Source organism: Grampus griseus (assembly GCF_964374135.1).
Source record: "Grampus griseus genome assembly, chromosome: 11".
Lineage (NCBI taxonomy): Eukaryota > Metazoa > Chordata > Mammalia > Artiodactyla > Delphinidae > Grampus > Grampus griseus.
The window spans coordinates 9,013,328-9,033,735 of record NC_139005.1 but is presented as its reverse complement, the minus strand read 5'-3'; the positions used below and the strand labels follow the sequence as shown (position 1 = coordinate 9,033,735).

Below are 20,408 nucleotides of genomic sequence, written 5' to 3'. Positions count from 1 at the left end.
TGGTCCACATCAAAAACAGTTAAAAAAAAAAAAAAAGGAGTCTGACTTGAAGCAGTGTAAGACTAATTGTAGTCCCTATTTATCCCCGTTTGTGGGAATATGTATATGTCTTGCTGGAAAAATATTATCATGCTTGGCAATGAAGTGCTGCCCTGGACCCAGGTAGAGGTGATACGCCATGTGCATTGTGTTAGCCTTTCGGTATTTCAGAGAAGTCCAAATTCTAAAATAGAGCTAGCCCCAAAGACTTTCAGAAAGAGGATTTTTGGAGCTCTATTATCATCCCATAGAAATTGAAAATATTATTAATTTTATTAACCGTAATTCTATATTTAAGATATTTATCTTAAGCACAATCTGGATGCAGTAATAGAGGTAAATGAGGTCTTCCTGAAATATAGCTTTGTTATGTCACTCTCCTTAAAGTGCTTTCAGAAGTTTCTTGTTTTCTATAGTTTTTCTTACCTGGAATTTCATACCTCCTATAGGGTGCTGTCTCTCTGAGTCCCTTTTGTATTCTTTCCACCTCAAAGCGTCTCTTTCAAAGTCAAACAAGACATCCATGACTGTGTCTTAACGTGTGTTACTTCTTTTATTTTGAAAAATCATTTTCTCTTTTTCTTTGTCCAAATTCTTCTAATTCTTGAAGGTGGATTTGAACTCCTGCTCCTTCCTAAAGTTTTTCCTGATTAGCTGTACGCCAGAGAAGGGTGTATGTTTATGGTTTTAATGTAAATATAGTTTACTTCCTCAACCAGATTGTAATCCCTTAGCTAGAAGAGGCCCTGTTGTAAACTTCTGTTAGCATTCATCATGCTTTTCATGTGATTTGCGTTTAGTAGATATGTTTATTAATGTTGTTTGATTTGGGGTGGGGAGGGGAGTTGAGGGTCTGGTAGAGCAGCAGAAAGTATATTCCAATCAAATTGTCAAACTGCTCCATTTTGTTTACTGTTTTAGTTACTGTGCATCTAAGCAGCATAAGCAAACAATAAGAATGGGGGTTGGAAATGGGAATAAGGCTGCAGCCCTGCAGTTTTCCACTAGTGGCCAGGATACAGAAAAGTCTGTGCTGTTTTTATTCAGCTTAAAACGGTGTGGTGGTTTGGTCTTTTACTTCCACGTATCCTTTTATATTTATGTATTCATTTTTATTTTGAAGCACTATATTTTACTAACTTAATTAAATATAGCCATTTAAGTATAGCTATTTACTTTTAGGGACTAAAGCATTTTACTAAAACAATAAAGGGCAAGAACCAGCATTTACTGAGCATCTATTAATCTGATACTGTGCTATATAAGTAAACATTCTTTTCTTTCTTAAATAATTCAGTAATGGAAGTGCTCTCTCCCTATTTTACATGTGAGAAATTTCCTTAAGGGTATCTAGTGAGTGATAGATCTTATATTTAAAATCCAAATCTGTCTAATTCTGCCAGAGTATTGTTTGCTAATCATAAGAGATTTTTAGAGAGCAGAAGAATGAAGAATAAATGCTAAATAAGAAAATGCTGAGTTGTGTAAACCAGAAGAATCTTTTGGAATTATCTTTTTGTTATTTTTCTCACTGTGGTTTTCAGTTTCATTCTTTGCCCATTATCTAAATTCATAGCTAATCAGCTATCTTTGTTTAAGTTGTTAATTTCTCAAAATGAACAAACAAGAATGTTGCAGGACACATAACTGAAAGAGGAGAGTTGGTTGATCCTGTAATATTTTTGAAGTAGAAATTTAGATTTTATTTTTAAAAAGTTCAGTATTAGGTAACTAGTGTATGCTTTTAGATCAGCAAATAAATTTTAATAGGAAGGCCAATATTGGAGCATAGTAATCAGCAAAATTAGTATTTATTAAACGTAAGATAATAATTGATTTAAGATAATACTGAAACAAGGAATAAGGTAAAAGCAGACACGTTTTACTATACCATACACTTGTAAGAAAGTATTATTTTAGAGGTCTGTAATACAGAATGTTTAGCACTCTGTGTTAGATGCTCTCTGATAGGATGATGAACTCCTCCGCCTAATGGAGAAGATAGGTTTCCCGTTAAGTATATGACATTTTAGATGAGGTAGCAGTACATTTTCTGGTAGATGCAGTGGGAAATATTGCAGTAGAAACTGATGAGGCTTTAGACTAGAACTTTACATATTTGTAATTTTTCTGCATAAGGTCATATTAAAGCCTTAAGACTTGATGGGCCTGTTGAAAGGTGTTTTATAGACAGAACAACTCAGGAAATCTTGGAACATATCCAGCCAGGTTTGAAGAAGGAAAGAGGAACCAGGGAGATGAAGAGATAGAAAGCAGATTGTGCAGAAGAGCAGAGAAGAACAGAAAAGTAGTCACTGATCGTTTTCAGTAGTCATTTGAGCCGAGTCTCGGATTGTCAGCCAGTTGTAGGGAGGTGAGGGAATGAATGGTAAGAGGTGGAGGCAGCAGCTACAGATCATTCAGAGAACATGGCAGCAAAAACAGAATCATTCAGCTTTTAAACTGTGTCTCTCTAAAATGGTGGAAACTGTGTTAAAGGCAGAAAAGAAGGACCTTATGGAGAGGGAGAAATTGGAGATCCTGGGAAGGAAGGACATAGTATTGGGAGGAAATTCTTGCAGGGAGGGTAGAGGAAGATACCAGAGTCAAGAGAGAATCTCCATATTAGGGTGGAGGCAAAAGGACAGAGTTTTAAAATAAGCTTCTCCCACCTAAAAATAATGACTATTCTAAATTATGTCTAATACAGGAAAAATTTTCACCCTGATCAGAGTTTCCAGGCAGTAATAAAATGGGGCCAGAAATTCTTTCTTGGAGCTCTGCTTTTAGGAGGGATCAGGAAAGTATCCATTCTCTAAAAGTAGGCAGTAGTATGCATTTTCACATGGATTTAAAATTTGGGCAAGAATACCTTTCATTCATTCACATGGCTAAGCTAGGATCTGAGGATAAGAACTGTTATATAAATTTTAATTTCCATTTTTACTAAGGTTTCATGACTGTCGTAGGTCTTAGGAAACCTGTCTCCTTTTAAAGTTTTTTTTTTTTAAATAAATTTATTTATTTTTGGCTGTGTTGGGTCTTCGTTGCTGCACGCGGGCTTTCTCTAGTTGTGGCGAGCGGGGGCTACGCTGTGTTGCGGTGCATGAGCTTCTTATTGCGGTGGCTTCTCTTCTTGCAGAGCACGGGCTCTAGGCACACGGGCTCAGTAGTTGTGGCTTGCGGTCTCTAGAGCGCAGGCTCAGTAGTTGTGGCGCACAGGCTTAGTTGCTCCGCGGCATGTGGGATCTTCCCGGACCAGGGCTCGAACCCATGTCCCCTGCATTGGCAGGCGGATTCTTAGCCACTGCGCCACCAGGGAAGTCCCTCCTTTTAAAAATTATTTAACAAATATTTATTGAGTTCTCTGCCAGGCTCTTTAATAGTAGCTGTGAAAGACATAAATAGATGAAATTAGGTTCCTGCTATTCTAGAGATTATATCCTAGTTATATATGAAAACAGATTATCAACCCTTTTTCTCTGCTTAGTCATTTTACTGTTAAACACCAAAGTAATTTTAAGATAAACCGTAGACATCATAAAATATATCCAGGAATGGTCTGTTGCAAGAAAATGTGAATGTAAAAAATCTAAACTCATGTCTCAGGCAGAAATTATTAACTTTAAAAAGTGTGTAATGTTAGGAGTTGGAGTAGTATTTAATTCTTTTTAACTATGTTTTTGACTTTTAAAAAACATTACATTTAAATATAGATTTATTCAGTTGGCTTAATAGAAGTCCTCTTGTATCTAATATGAACAGATAAACATCCAACTAATATAATCTCTCTTCCATCAGATATAAATCAAATATTTATTGATATTTGCAAGTGAAGATACAAGAATATGGCACAATTTTGCTCAATTTTTAAGTATTTTGTTTCCAAGGTTTGGATGTTTGGGGAAGGTCAACAAGTGTTTTAAAATTTTTAGAGAGGAGAGATAAAGATATTTGCTTGTCATTCCATCTAGGCATCACAGTATTGACTTACATGGAATATAATTTATGAATAAAAAATTAATACTTGTATAAGATTATTCCTGATACTTCTTTTTAGGTGGGTGTTTGCATGTACATGTTATTAGTAACAATAACATTTCTGAAGGCTGATTTGCCTGGTACACAGGCCACTTTAAATGATAGAAATGTTCTCAGATGAGGACTTGGAAGTTGGTGCTTTAGAATACTTCCTCTGTCTTTTAGAACAGAAGATTAGTACATGTTTCTGCAACGTCAGAGACAGATAAGACGCCTAGGGAAATTGCTGATGTTTACAATGAGAATGTCAGAATGAATTTAATAATGTTGCTATAGCAGGGGTCCCCAACCCCGGGCCACGGACCAAGAGTGGTCCGTGGTCTGTTAGGAACCGGGTTGCACAGTAGGAGGTGAGCCGAGCGAAGCTCCATCTGTATTTACAGCTGCTCCCCATTGGTCGCATTACTGCCTCAGCTCCGCCTCCTGTCAGATCAGCGGCGGCATTAGATTCTCATAGGAGCGCGAACCCTACTGTGAACTGCACATGTGAGGGCTCTAGGTCGCAAATACAGGTTATCATTAGCAGAGAGGTTTGACTGCACAGAGACCATAATAAATCAGTTGCTTGCAGACTCATATCAAAACCCTGTCAGTGAGTGGCAAGTGAAAACAAGCTCAGGGCTCCCACTGATTCTGCATTATGGTGAGCTGTATAATTATTTCATTATATATTTCATATTATATTACAATATAATAGTAATAGAAATCAAGAGCACAATAAATGTAATGTGCTTGAATCATGCTGAAACCATCCTCCTCCACCCAGTCCGTGGAAAAATTGTCTTCCACGAAACTGGTCCCTGGTGCCAGAAAGGTTGGGGACCGCTGTGCTGTAGGGTAGTTGGAAAGAGCTGATACGTCCTAGCTACTTGAAACTTAGTTGCAGAGAGAGTATCTAGAGTGTTTTTTTTTTTTTAAAACAAAAACAATGAAATAAAAAATACACTAAATAGAAGGAGTTCTAAAAAAGACATCAACTCTGTACAAGCTGTGCAACCTTATTTGAATCTTAGTTTCCTTAGATGTCAAACAGGCAAAACTCTCATGATAAAATAAAATATGTTATAAAACACAATACGTAATAAAATAATATGTGCAAAGGTACACTATAATTTGAAAACAGATGTACAAGCAAACTTAAGGCGATAATATTGTACTTTTAATTTTTACACAGTCATTTAGTAGAGGAGGTGCCTACTAAATCTAATGTTGCCGGGATTTTTAGAAGGAAGGGTAATAAAAGACTGGGCAAGTAGAGGTAAAATACGAGCCCACGTTGAGTCTTCGAAATCCTTCTCATTAAACCAACATGTTGTCACTTTGTGAAAGCATTGTAACAGGAGTAACTAAGATGACACTTGGATTTTGATGTAGGCATAGTTGGTTTTGTCATTTTTATATACGTTTGAAGAATAAGTACACATCTTTTCCTCTTCCTTCTCTTTAAACTTAAACTTGAAGGTTATGAATACCGATGGGACTGGGAGACGAGTGCTAGTGGAAGACAAAATTCCCCACATATTTGGGTTTACTTTGTTGGGTGACTATGTTTACTGGACCGACTGGCAGAGGCGTAGCATCGAAAGAGTACACAAACGAAGTGCAGAGCGGGAAATCATCATAGACCAGCTCCCTGACCTCATGGGCCTGAAGGCCACAAATGTTCATCGAATCGTTGGTAAGTAATTCCACAGTTCTCTTAGAGATTGAACGAGGAATGAGAAAAGATAGAGACAGTCAGCAGCTTGTAAAGTCAGCAGTGTAAATTGTTGATGTTTTGAGGGGATATACATAAATTCTTTGTGGTACAAGTACGTTTTTCTCAAAGTCTGATACCTTTTACATCATATCCCATGGTGTCTAGTGGCTAAGGAAGACAGTGAACAGCTTTTAGACAATTATCTTCTTTCTCAGGGACTATCATTCCATTTCCTTCCACCTCCCTACTGTCAAACCCTAAATGTAAGAACCAGAGAAATTAAATAAATGCCCCGGGGAAAATACTCCAAATCACTTTCTTCTTTTGGTTCCTGAAACCTCCAAACATATTTTCAGCATATCACCAAGTTCAGTGATATTTGGGGATGACCTAGTGCTGGGCACCATGTAGATGGTCCATGAATAATTTTGGAATCAAGAACTTTCTTTAAAGTTGTTTATCCGGAAACAAATGAGAACTTTAAGTTATCAGATTGCTTGGCAGGAATAACCTTTTAAATGTTGGCTTAGTACTCTGCCTACATAGTTTGAATCGAAGGGCTAAACTTAACACACACACACACACACCCCTTCATGAAAAGAATTTCTACTGTATGAATAATGCAGTTTAGTTAAAGTTTACTGTGGGTACAAAGGAAAGTATTTTTGTCATACCTCTATTCCCAGTTGATCAGCACAAGAGTTTTGACCTGCTCCGTTTTCAACCTGGGCCAGTTCAGCACTCCTTAGGCAACCTGGTAGTCCCCACTCCTGGGAGGTCACCATACTGATGCCAACTTAATCGGATACCCAATCAGCATAGAGCATTACCGATCAAAACTCTTGGGCTCAAGCCATCCTGCTTCCGAGTAGCTGGGACTATAGGCCTGCACAACTGTGCCTGGCCTTTTATTCCCTATTAACCCTCACAGTGCATGTCTATGAGATTACAACTGAAACTCTAGATTTGGGAGCAAATATCATCCTTGGTCTTTGTGAAACAAATGCTTAGTCATTTTAAATTGAAAATGTGTTGATTGTATCATGTGTGTGTCCTTCTGTGCCCTTTTATAATTTTAGGTTCCAACCCCTGCGCTGAGGAGAATGGGGGATGTAGCCATCTCTGCCTCTATAGACCTCAGGGCCTTCGCTGTGCCTGCCCCATTGGCTTTGAACTCATCAGTGACATGAAGACCTGCATTGTCCCAGAGGCTTTCCTTTTGTTTTCACGGAGAGCAGATATCAGGAGAATTTCTTTGGAAACTAACAATAATAACGTGGCCATCCCGCTCACTGGTGTCAAAGAAGCTTCTGCTTTGGATTTTGATGTGACAGACAACCGAATTTACTGGACTGACATATCACTCAAGGTTAGCAAAAGAACTGGAATATTAAAACTGGAGGCTAAAAGGGAGAGCGTCTAGGATTTCTGACTCCTCGTGCTATTATCAACTTTCCTCATTACTTAATAGGCAGAGTTCTACAAAAACACTTAACTTTTTAAAGGAAGTCGAGGGAAAGGCCCATTCAGTATTTTTTATTAAGTATGTTTTAGTGCAAGATACTCTGCTTGAGTGTTCTCAATCTGCAAGACATAATCTTCCTCTGCTTTGTTCTGTTTGAATTTAATGAGTGACGTTTTCTTCAGTTAGAGAGTAAGCAATTGTATGCTTCATATAAATGGCTTATAGAGACTTGACTCTAAATGTATTAAAAAAAATTTTGGGGCACCTGACTGAGGTAGAAAATGGCAATTATGAGTTATAGCATACCTTTTTTTCCCCCCCTAGAATAAATATTGAAAAGCACATTGAGTCCATAAGGAGGAGCTCTTAACCGGAAAATCTGGAGAATAAGCTTTCCTTCTTCCAGATTGTTTTGGACTTGTTTTAGATAACTTGTGTAAAATTTTGTCTCATGTGAAAAAATCATGGAATGTTAGAGCCAGAGTTGGATTCTAATGGTGTTCAGTAAAATCTGTTAAATGAGTGAATAAATGCTTTATCTTGGCTTTTATTGTGTGGGTTCGTAAGTTTCCTCATCTTGAAAATAGCGATAATGTCTATCTTGCAGGGCTGTTGTAAGGATTAAATCAGAAAATATATGTACACAAAGTACTTAGGATAGTACTTGCCATGAAGTAGCAGCTGTTATTAATAGCTTGAATTATGACGGTTTTAATTTTTAGGGGATTCAAAGCTACAGTGGTAATGGTATGATAATAGTCACATGCACTTCTATAAGGTATCAATATAAGGTTGTTGAGATCTTCAGTTGACACGGTGACATGGCCTACTCTCAAATACCCTCAGGAAACTGACTACCAGTTAAAAGTCTACAACATTCTGGTCACGTCTCTTTCACTTGATTACTAATAAATTTTACAAGAATAGTCATTCCACTGTTCTACTAGAATAAATTTCTGGTCCTTAAAAATTTCAAAACTTTCTCCCTGAATTGGCAATAAAACTTGAGGTCACAGTTGCATTTATTAGAGGTTGACATCATTTTTTTTCTTTGCTCATAAAATATGTGAATTGTATTGAGAAACTATGCCTCTGGCTCTTCTGGATCCTCCCACCCATCGAAAAACAAACCATACATTCCTTCTGGATGGTGTTTTGTACTTAAGCCCTGTGACTTTTTTGTTAATCTTATTTTTGCAGACCATCAGCAGAGCCTTTATGAATGGCAGTGCACTGGAACATGTGGTAGAATTTGGCTTAGATTATCCAGAAGGCATGGCAGTAGACTGGCTTGGGAAGAACTTGTACTGGGCAGACACAGGAACAAATCGAATTGAGGTATCAAAGTTGGACGGGCAGCACCGACAAGTTTTGGTGTGGAAAGACCTAGATAGTCCCAGAGCTCTTGCATTGGACCCCGCTGAAGGGTAAACAGCTTTTTGTATGCATTCTTTGCAACTGCATTGTTCATGGCCAAGTTATGGATTATATTCTTGATGTCTTAAATAATGCTTATTAGGAATTTGACAAGTCAACCATAGACAGGCTTTATCTTAAAACCATTAGTTGAGATTTCACTGATTTAGAATTAATAATTATTAGCTAAATTTGACTTTTGTCATCATTAACATTGGGTGAAAAAGATTAGTGAGGGCTTCCCTGGTGGCGCAGTGGTTGGGAGTCCGCCTGCCGATGCAGGGGGCGCGGGTTCGTGCCCCGGTCTGGGAAGATCCCACATGCCGCGGAGCGGCTGGGCCCGTGAGCCATGCCTGCTGAGGCTGTGCGTCTGGAGCCTGTGCTCCGCAACGGGAGAGGCCACAACAGTGAGAGGCTCGCGTACCGGGAAAAAAAAAAAAAAAAAGTGAAATGGATTAATAATTAAATATTAATGATCATACTTATATACTAAGTAGACAGCCTTTTTAAAGGTGTCATCAAGTCTGTATTTGCTTGCACTCTCTCCCAAGTTACACCAGATTCCAAACCTATGAAAGTAAAACCACTGAAATAATGTGTGCTAGGAAATAACTGCATTTTACAAGCTCCATTCTAGAACGTTTGTTAATTCAAAAATGGACAATTAGTTTGATTATTATTATAAACTTGGGGAAACTTTGATATTAAACAGTGAACTTTCTGATAAACTATTTTTTTTACAACGTGACATGTTTTTCAACGGTAGATGATCCTTCTTACATGATTTAGCAAATTTTAAAAAGCCAGCATCTAAGAAATCTGAAATGTGAAGAATAACTCCATTTTAAAAAGCAGAAGTTAACAGTGTGAACATACAAACATATTTACTGTAGCCGTAATGAAAAATAGTTTCCCTGAATCAGTCAGTTCCATGGTTAGCTCGTTAGCCATGTAGTTAAGAAGGTCATACTGAAAGTGCCCCCTCTGTGCTGACATGTTGTGATTGGGTTATGGTGATTTTTATTCTAAACATTAGTTACCAGACAGATATTTAGTAGTTGGGACGAAGTACTCTAGTTTATGTGGCTGCTGGCAACTGTGAAATTTCTCCCACAGTTGTTTTCTCTTGGGCTCTCGGGGTGTGCACGTGCCTGTCAGCTGACAAGTACAAATGCAAACAAAGACCGAGACAACTTCAGTTTTCAGAAAACCATGTTCATACATTGCTACCAAATCAACCATCAGCTAACAGGCTGATGAGTGAATGTCTGCCATGGGTATTTGATGAGACCTGGCACGTGGAGAACATTCCTACTCCCAGTATTCAGAGTGTCTTGAAACTAGCACTACTAGTTCAGCTGAAAGGGCATTTGGCTAAGGATTAGCTTCTAGTTCTAGCGGTGCCATATGACTGGCTTGAAGACATCAGACAAATCAGTCACACTTTTAGTGCCTTGGCCTCCTCACGTGTAAAAAACCTATACTGTTGAGCTGCTCTAAGGTTAAGGTGAAGAACTCAAAAGAGTACAACAAAAGCAAAAGAGGGTTCTAAAATTTCACAGGGGTTGTAGTAATAGTGTTCACTGACCAGCTGACACATTAAGGGGTGGTTCGTTGCTCTTACACGTCGCAGTATGTTACCTTGGACCATGTGACCAAATACGTTTTCAAACGTTGCTTTTAAGTTTCAGTTAAAGGCTATTAATTTTTACCCTTGATGTACTGCGGCAACTTAGTTTGGGGGAGAGTTGATGACACAAATTGAAAAGAAGTTTAAAAATTCGAATTACTTGTATTCAGAAATACATATATTTTGTTCTGAAGTGAATCAGGTTCTGAGACCAGAGCTTTAATTCTTTGCTAACTTCTTGAATATTAGTTTTATAAATGCAATGCTGCAATAAGGAAATCATTGGTTTGTTTCCAGTTCCTAGGTTTTGGATGGAACAAATTCATTGGAAAGACTAAGGAAAGCTGACTCACTTCCTTTTTAGGATATGAGAAAAAATATTTAGTTGAGGCTGCCAGTATTCTTGAAAAAAATTATAGCTATGATTTTGCTTTACCAATTTCCTTGACTTAATGTATATTTTCTTTAAATTCATTTAGTTACTGTGCATGAATATGATCCTTTCTCCCAAATAGTCAAAAATGAAATGTTAAGTATCCACTGTTTTGAATTTAGATTTATGTATTGGACTGAATGGGGTGGAAAGCCTAAGATAGACAGAGCTGCCATGGATGGAAGTGAACGTACTACGTTAGTTCCAAATGTGGGGCGAGCAAATGGCCTGACTATTGATTATGCTAAAAGGAGGCTTTATTGGACAGACCTGGACACCAACTTAATAGAATCTTCAAATATGCTTGGTAAGCTGTACTCCCTTTTGTTCAGACAGATAGTATATAATCCTTTCTGTGCAAAAGTCAGTGGCTGCTGTTTACCATAGGTTAGATACTATTAATAAAACTTCATACGAATGTCTAGGTTTTTCCTCTGTCTCACACTGTATCCTATTTATTAATAGTGGGCTAGGTACTTGGATTCATATCTCTTTAATATGTGGAAATTTCATTACTGTTGGGCTTATAATGGAATTTATAACACCCTGGGCATTCCTGAAGTGACTTTTTGTACCGGTAAAATACAATATATGCATTTTCATCCTTTTTTGGAAGGAAAAATAGTTGAACTGTAGACCTTTATGGAGGGAAAATAAGACCACAATCAAAATAGACCATTTACAGGAGTTTAAAAAAACTCAGTGATTTGTAGCAAGAATATTAGTTTGAGGCATGGGGTCAGACTGCAGGTGGGTTGATTTCAGAGGACCAGTCTGGTTTAAGAATTGCTTTTAAAGGAATTCTTCTGTTTTAAATTGCTTACAAAAGTAATGTTTTATATGTTAACATTTTATTTTTGCCAACAAGACTTAACATTCTCACATATTTCATCTCTCTGCTTCTCCCCTTTCTACTGCCTTTCTGAAAACAGGACTCAACCGTGAGGTTATAGCAGATGACTTGCCTCATCCGTTTGGCTTAACTCAGTACCAAGATTACATCTACTGGACGGACTGGAGCCGACGCAGCATCGAGCGTGCCAACAAAACCAGTGGCCAAAACCGCACCATCATCCAGGGCCATTTGGATTATGTGATGGACATCCTCGTGTTTCACTCCTCTCGGCAGGCAGGGTGGAATGAGTGTGCTTCCAGCAATGGGCACTGCTCCCACCTCTGCTTGGCAGTGCCAGTTGGAGGTTTTGTTTGTGGATGCCCTGCCCACTACTCTCTTAATGCTGACAACAGGACTTGTAGTGGTAAGCTGCATTCCCCCCCGCAAAGCAATCTACAATTAGAGGAGAAAGCAGGATTTTGAAAACACTGTAGTTCATGTTCTTTCTAGAATAAAAAGTTGTAGAGGTCCAGAGTTGATCATTTGTTTAATAAAAGGGAAGGACTAAATGTGGAAAAATGCAAGTTTTTGTTACTTTCATTTGTTTGGTGCTAACTAGTTGATGTTATGGAAGAATTGATACTATAGAAAAAGTAAGTCTTTTATCCTTGGGGATTAAATATGTATTGAAAAATGTGCATAGCTTCTTTGAGAGACAGCAGACAGCACATATGTGTGCTATACGTATTTATTCATGATAAAGGAAGGGAAGAACAGTACAAACAGTACAACAAAGAGAATCTACAAAATATGATCTCCTTGTCCTTTGAAGTTCATAGAATAGGCTAAAGATGAAGAATTTAAGTGTGTAAGAGGCCAGGCAGAAAATGCTATGAGTAAATTTAGCTCAGTAGGAAACAGTAAATAGATGGGGAAGGAAAACTAAAGAGCACATGCTCTGAACATAGTGAGTGGTCGCCACTTCTAGCTGATGTTACCAGCTCTTCTCAGATTCACATGCACACAGAGACACACACACATACAGTGCTGAGAACACCAAAACACAGTGTGCCACAAAAGATTGTTGGCTTGGGGAGTCCTGATTTATGATTCAGGTGTGCGTGAATGCCCATGTCTTGGTGGATAGACAAGAACAAATTGGTAGATATGATAAATAGATCAGAAAAAGTAGATTCGTGGGAGAGAAGTAGGGTAGTTCACTAAGTTAGAAGGTAACAAAATTGCTCTAGGATATTGGATATAGTGAACTATTGAAATTACCTTATTCTGTGCCTCAAAGTATAGGAGGTCACATAGGAAAGGATCTAGTCTGTTCTGACACAAGACTTCAGTTCTGAAAAGGAAAGAACATCAGTTTATAGTTTAATGATTTGGCATCTCTGTCACATGTAAGTTTTGTGTTTTACCAAAGCAAGTCACATACATTTTTTAAGCCTTATTTTTTCTCATTTGTACAATGGGAATAATAATAGTAATTAACTTGTAGGGTTGCTATGAAAATTGAATAAGATATAATAACATGATTTGATTGCTGTGGAGAATGGATTTGAGGAGGAAAATTAAGTGGTTGCAGGGCAGTCAGACTCTTGTTATAATGCAGGTCGACTTAGACGGGGCTGGTGGCTGTCGTGATGGAGAGACGTTGATGGGTTCAAGGTATATTTCGAAACTAGAATGAACAGAACTTGTTAATGAGTTGTATATGAGGAAGAATAAGAGGGAGGAAGCAAGGATGACTCGTAGATTTTTGGTGTGAGCAGTTAAGTAGATAGTAAATGGGGAGGATTCGTTTTCAAAAAGAATTAAAAAATAATTTTAGGTTTGTATTGATTTTCCTATGGGAAATAGAACTATTAGATAGGTAATTGTAGGGACTTCCCTGGTGGTGCAGTGGTTAAGAATCCGCCTGCCAATGCAGGGGACATGGGTTCGAGCCCTGGTCCGGGAAGATCCCACATGCCGTGAAGCAACTAAGCCCGTGAGCCACAACTACTGAGCCTGCGCTCTAGAGCCCGCGTGCCACAACTACTGAGCCTGTGCTCTAGAGCCCGCGTGCCTAAAGCCCGTGCTCTGCAACAAGATAGGCCACCGCAGTGAGAAGCCTGCGCACTGCAATGAACAGTAGCCCTCACTCACTGCAACTAGAGAAAGCCTGTGTGCAGCAACGGAGACCCAACGCAGCCTTAGATAGATAGATAGATAGATAGATAGATAGATAGATAGATAGATAGATAAACAGAGACCCAACACAGCCATAGATAGATAGATCAGTCGATCAACAGAGACCCAATGCAGCCATAGTTAGATCGATAGATAGGAAGATAGAAAGAAAGAAAGGAAGGAAGGAAGGAGGGAGGGAGGGAGGGGAGGGAGGGAGGAAGGAAGAAAGAAAGGAAAGAAAAGAAAGGGAAGGAAGGAAGGAAAAGAAAGAAAGAAAGAAATTGTATAGAAGAATGCATAGCTCAGGGAGATGTTAGAGGTATTAATTTTAGAAATGCCAGCATGTATTTAAAATAGGTACTTAGGGAGAAGGTATAGACCTGGGATCAGCAAACTTTTTCTTTAAGAAGCCAGAGAGTAAATATTTAGGCTTGTAAATCCTATAGTCTCTCTCACATCTATTCAGCTCTGAACATTTCAGTGTGATAGCAGCCATAGATGTTACATTTTTAAAATGTGGCTCAATTCTGATAAACTTTATTATAAAAACAGGCAGCAGGCCAGATTTACCTTGTGGGCCATAGTTTGCAAACTCTAGTGTGGCGAAAAGAAGGGGTCTGGTAACCTCAGGAACTCTGGTTGAGGAGAGAAAGCTCGCAGTGGACGCAGAAAAGCAGCAGCGAGAAGGGCCAGAGGAGAACCAGGAGAAGATAGTGACACAGAAGACAAGAGAGAAGATTGTTTGAAAATAGAACTGTGTTAATGCTGTTGACAGGTTGAGTAAGGTGAGGCCTAAAATAGTATCCATTGGATATTTGGATGAGGTGGTTATTAGTAACCCTGAAAAAAGTAATTTCAGGGAGGTAATGGTGAAAGATGGGAATAGATCAACAAGTGAATGGAGAAAAGGAAGGGCTGGTAGTGTATGTGTTATGTAGACATCTTTTTTAAGAAGTTTAACTTTGGAAGGAGAAAATGGGGGTAATAAGTGTTGGAGACAGAAGAATAGGGAAAGACCTTTTGAGGTCATTATTGTTTGGGCTGATTTTACCAGTGTGTGCTAGTTGGTGAGTGAAGGTCTTGAGAAATCAGTGCTGAGTGTCCCTAATGTCTGTCTTTGGCTCTTTCTGAGATGATTGGCAGTGTTTCAAGAGGCTTCCTGTTGCGTGTTCTTTTTATGAGTACTATTTAATATTTGTGCACAGATGTATTAGATTCCAAAGCAGATTACAAGAGAAGTTTAACACAAAGTACTTGCCCTCAAAAAGTTTTCTAACATTGTGTAATTTACTCCTAGACCTGTGTTTCAAAAGCTAAGTCAGATCATGTTGTTACTCTGCTCAAAACCTCCCATTTCACACAGAGTGAAAACCTAGTTCTTATAATGGCCTACAAGTTCCTGCATGATCTGTACCCCACATTTCGCACACACACACCCCCGCTTTGCTTCTCTAACCTCAGCTTTTACCATTCTCTCTCTTGCTCTCTCCATGGCAGCCACACCAGCCTCATTGCTGTTTTCAAATATGCCAGTTACTCCTACTTCAGGACTGTTATACTGCTTATTTCCTCTACTTGGAATGTTCTTCCTGCAGATATTTGCATGGATATACTTCACCTGCAAGTCATTGCTTAATTGTGACCTCCACAGTGAGACCTGATCTGCCCGATTTAAAATTGCAAGTCATCCTTCCGCCGTATCTAACATTGCCAGTGCCCCTTACCTACCATTTTTCTTTTTCCTGTGACACTTAATCACTCTCTGATATACTGTATAATTTATACACTCTGTTATTTATATACTATAGCCTCTTTATTATGCTTATTACTTGTTATCTGTTTACTGGGATATAAACTCCATGAAGCAGCATTTTTTTCCTGTTTTTCCACTGATGTATCTTAGGTGCCTAAAAAAGTGTTCGGTAAATAGTAGTCATTCAAGAAATCATCGTTAAATAGAAGAATGAAGAAGCAGGACAGGATTTGGAAAAACATGTGCTCTTCCATTCAGCAGCAGCTTTGTGACCTGGGAAAAATTACTTAACCTTTCTGAGGCTTTCTTTAGAAATTACTTAACCGTTCTGAGTTTGCTCACCTATAAAATGGAGTAATTTGGGGAATTGGATGACATCTGGTATGATGTGTGACATCTTGGAGTTCCTAAATAAATGCTTGTTTCTTTTCTTTCCCAGTTTTCTGAAATAATTTTATTTCCTTACTTTCAAAATCATGGCTACAGGGCTGTCCTTAGTTGTCATCATCTCATGCTTGTTTCTTCATTTGTTTACTCATTTATTCTTTCAGTGAATATTTACTGAACACCTAATCCACACTGAGCATCATTTGAGCCAGTGAAGAATGTAGCACTGAATAAAATAGACATTAATCCCTGCCCTCATGGAGCTTACATTTCAGTGGGACAGATAATGAACTAAATGAGTAAACTCTGTCAGGAGTTAGATGGAGATGAGTGTTATGGAGAAAATTAAGAGCAAGAAAGGGTGGGTAAGAGGATCACAGTGTTAAATAGGGTCATGAGAGAAGTCCTGACTGTAAAAGTGACACTATGTCCGGAACTGAGGGAGGTGAGAAAATGAGCTATGCTGGATATCTAGGAGAAGACCTGTCAAGCAAAAGGGAATAGCAAATGCAGGGGCCCTAGGGGGAAGCATGTTCGGCATATTAGAGGAACACCTAGGAGGCCAGTGTCTCTGGAACACAGTGAATAGAAATTAAGTCAGAGAGGAGGCCAAATTGTGTAATCCCTTGTTCAGTACTGAAGTGGTTGGCCTCTATGGAACCTTTGTGCAAATTGGGAAAAGGTGTTTCCTCTGGGCAGATGCAGCTGCATAGGTGCTTGACTTGGCTAATGAAGTGTGGACTGGACTTCAGTCCCTACTTGGCGCCTTTGGCACAATGCACAGATGGCACAGTCAGACATGGTGGGCTTGGCCTTGTCATTTATGCTGTTCTTACACCAGAGTAATACCTTTCTTTCAGCTTTGGGTGAACACTTGTGTCTTCAAAGGAGAGCTGAAGAGCTTCCTCCTACATCATCCTCCAGCTTCTGCGTGTGGCTGGCTGTCTTCGTTGTGGGAATGCAAAACAGAGACAGCCTCATAGGACAGTTTTGAAAGCATTCTGCAGGAGATGAGGGAGTGGTGGCTAGAGGTTACATAAATTAGGATGGATTGAGGTTTACAAAATTGCATATTCTTTGTCACTTTTGTAAATAAGTCAAAACATTAGCTTCCTCTTAGAAATATTTAGCCAGCTGTAATTATTAATGTCATCCATAGACTTTGAAACAAGCATTTCTTTGGAGCCATATTTGGCTTTGTCTTAATCTACATTTCTAGAACACCTAATTGTGGAATCTTATTAAAGGTTAAAACTTGACTCAAAAAAAAAAAAAGTACCCAGTGAAACATACTTGGAGCCAAATATATATTTGATTATTTCCCAGGCAGGAAAAGTTGACACCTAAAACTGTGGGGTCTTTCTTCTAAGTTTCATTGTATGTCTTAGTATAAGCGGTGCTTATTTTGTTGGAAATTTAGAATTCAGAACTTTTTTTTCTATTGTCTTGATTTACAAGAATGTAGTAACTGCCAAAAAAATAATTCTTTAAAAAAAAAAAAAGATGGGAAACTTGTTAACTACTCTGTTGTGACCTGTATTCTTACTGCTTAAGGCATGGGTTCTACTAAAATTGCTGAAAATTGTTAAATCAATATGTTATGGACTCCAGGTAATGGAGAGTTCCAGTGGGATCATTGGAATACTTTCTAAATCTTCCAAGCTAGGTATGGACTTTTAGCCAGTGAGGAACTCAAAGCCGAATTTCAGTGTTGTGAATACCAAGTTTCTTTGTGAGAACCAGTGAATTTCTTCGGGATTTAAGCCAGTATACATTTGGGTGTAAACGTAAAGTCAACCAGGGAACCACAAATAATGGAGCTGTGAAGAATGGGGTTTAAGGGGAAATAAAGCAGGGAGTTCTGTCTTGGCCATTTATGTTTATATCCCTGAGAAGGACAAAATTCTCCAAAAATCTCCTGGATTTAGGTGGTGACTGAGCAACATGTAATTACAGAATTTTTACATATATTTTAAATGAAGATTTAAAAAATGCTATTAGACTTTGAAGTTTTTGGTAGCACTGCCAGATGCTATCCTTTTCTAGGTTAGAGATGCAGAGGCCTAGTCCCTGGGAAAGGGAAGTGTTGTCTCTGTTGCATTTTCCCATTTCATAAATTTAGGGCATCAACTTAAGTGTGCTTTTTTTTTTTTTTTTTTTTACTGGCTCCCTCTCCTTGCAACCCCCTATGCAAAATATTAAGCCTATATCTGCAACCAGTGAGGGTTGGTTTGAATCCTACTAATACCAAGTTTATTACTGCTACTACTGATAATAATAAACAGTAGTTATTTTTACTTGACATTTACATAATGCCTTACAATTTTTTGTTGAGGTATAATTGCCATAATGCCTTACAGTTTTTAAAGTATTTACACATATGTTGTAAAATTTTTATAGCAAGTCAATGAGCAGGACAACATAGCTATGACCTTATTTTAGAGTTGAGTAGATTTTGACTCAGAGAGGTTTAGGGTCTTAGTTAAGATCAAGTGACTAAATAGTGTGAGAAGTGAGACTAAAACCAATCTTGAAGTTTCTTCTTTGACCTGTGGAGACCCAGGCTTCCTTCCATCTACAAGAATTGGTTATGGAGGAGTTAGGATTATTTACTTGGCAGACAGGAGAATTTTGTCTATCTCTATTAAATGCTTCATTAAAATCAAGTGTCCTGTGATACCGCTGTGGACAAGACAGAGAAAAAGTGGCTAGTTGGCTGTTATCATGGGGTAAATTCATAACTGGTTTGGTAACCAGAGTGCCGATCAGTGTTACCTCTAGGAGAGTTTCTGGAGGCATTCCAAAGGGTTTTATCTCAACCTTACCTTTTCAACATACATGTCTGTTTTGTATGAGATACAGACAACAGGCTGATCAAATCTTTGAGTGATACAAGACTTAGGGTAACTACGTTTCCTATTTACTTTTTTCTTTCTTTAAGCTCCAACTACTTTCCTGCTCTTCAGTCAAAAGAGTGCCATCAACCGCATGGTGATTGATGAACAGCAGAGCCCTGACATCATCCTTCCTATCCACAGCCTTCGGAATGTCCGGGCCATTGACTATGACCCGCTGGACAAGCAACTCTATTGGGTTGACTCACGACAAAACATGATCCGAAAAGCACAAGAAGATGGCAGCCAGGTAATTCAGGGCTGCATTCAAAATCCAGTTCTTCTGCCTAGTAATTGGACCAGCCAACCATCCTATTTTACTGAAGTCTTGACTCCGCTTGTGTGTGTGTGTGTGTGTGTGTGTAAAACTGAAATTCTGAACCTAGCAGCTTTTTTCCCTCCTAATGATATTTGAGTAAACAATTGTTTGATAATTCTGTTAGAATGAAGATTGTGTTGTATTAAAATAACTTATACTCATATATTAGTATGACTGTCAGTGCCACCTGTATCATTTATATAGTTTCTTTTTTTTAATTCCATTTACATGGAGTGTTGGAAACTTTGAAATCAAATACACACTTGGTTCTGATCTCAGCTTTGTCACTCACTAGGACTCTTATGAACTTTTTAGCTGAAAGGAATGTAAAAGCACATAGCCCATTACCACACAGTGGGCCCTCAGTAAATAATAGTTGTGTTACTAGTTAACTAGTATTTAAAAGGTTCAGAGGATGGGAAACATAAAACACAGTCTCAGTAAAATTACATCTAGGATATGTTATCATTAGTCTAATCTTTTTTTGTTTTTGTTTTGGTAACTATTATTTGGTGACTATGGGATAGGAATGAAAATATTATCAACATGTCTTATCTGTGCTTACATTCTAGTCATGATTTACATACCACTGTCCATAATTCTTTGCTTTCTTTCTGTGTCCAAGCAGTATTAGACCGGGATTACTATATATAATTATTTGTCATTTTCCTTTTAACAGTAATGTTAAGTTGCATTTTTAATGCATTAAAATTTAGGGAGATTAGATTACTTATTTTTCATGTCTTGTCTGACAAGAGCAAGGAGATAGTGTATTTAGGGCTGCCGAGGATCATTTAGGGGTATAGTTGTAGCGGTGTACTACAGATGCACTTTACATGGTGTAGGCCAGGACCAATAGGCTGATAACTAGTTGATAGAAATTATAGCTGTTGTTATACAGCTGAGGACATAGCAAATAAATGAGATAGCCTTATTAAGGAGTGTTACCTCAGAGATGCCGAGTAAATAAAATATAATTTATTCAGATAAAACAGATGAACAAAGCCTCTCTTTTTGCTTGGCTTTGTTTAAAAGAAAATTTGGTGGGGGGTAGATTTGAGGATTAGAGAAGGACATGACTGATAGATGTGGTTTGTAGCCCTGACTAATTGCTATTGTCTCTAGAGCAGTTTCTCAACTTCCGCACTGTTGACATTTTCGGCTGGATAATTCTCTGTGTGGAGGTCTGACGTGTACGTCATAGGATATTTAGCAGCATCCCTGGCCTCTCCCCACTAGAAGCCAGTTACAGTCTCACAGGCGTGACAATCAAAAATGGCTCCAGGGCTTCCCTGGTGGCTCAGTGGTTGAGGGTC

At 38.4% G+C, this 20,408-nt stretch overlaps 1 protein-coding gene across 1 annotated transcript in view; it reads left to right on the top strand.

Moving 5' to 3' along the window:
* LRP6 (LDL receptor related protein 6) overlaps positions 1-20,408 on the top strand; it is a 178,247-nt gene that overhangs the window by 120,804 nt on the left and 37,035 nt on the right. Inside the window, exons 8-13 of the mRNA XM_082665597.1 lie at positions 5,542-5,758; positions 6,859-7,148; positions 8,445-8,671; positions 10,846-11,030; positions 11,656-11,982; positions 18,821-19,023. Of these exons, the coding sequence (XP_082521723.1) occupies positions 5,542-5,758; positions 6,859-7,148; positions 8,445-8,671; positions 10,846-11,030; positions 11,656-11,982; positions 18,821-19,023 (1,449 nt within the window). The remainder of the gene's footprint in view (positions 1-5,541; positions 5,759-6,858; positions 7,149-8,444; positions 8,672-10,845; positions 11,031-11,655; positions 11,983-18,820; positions 19,024-20,408) is intronic.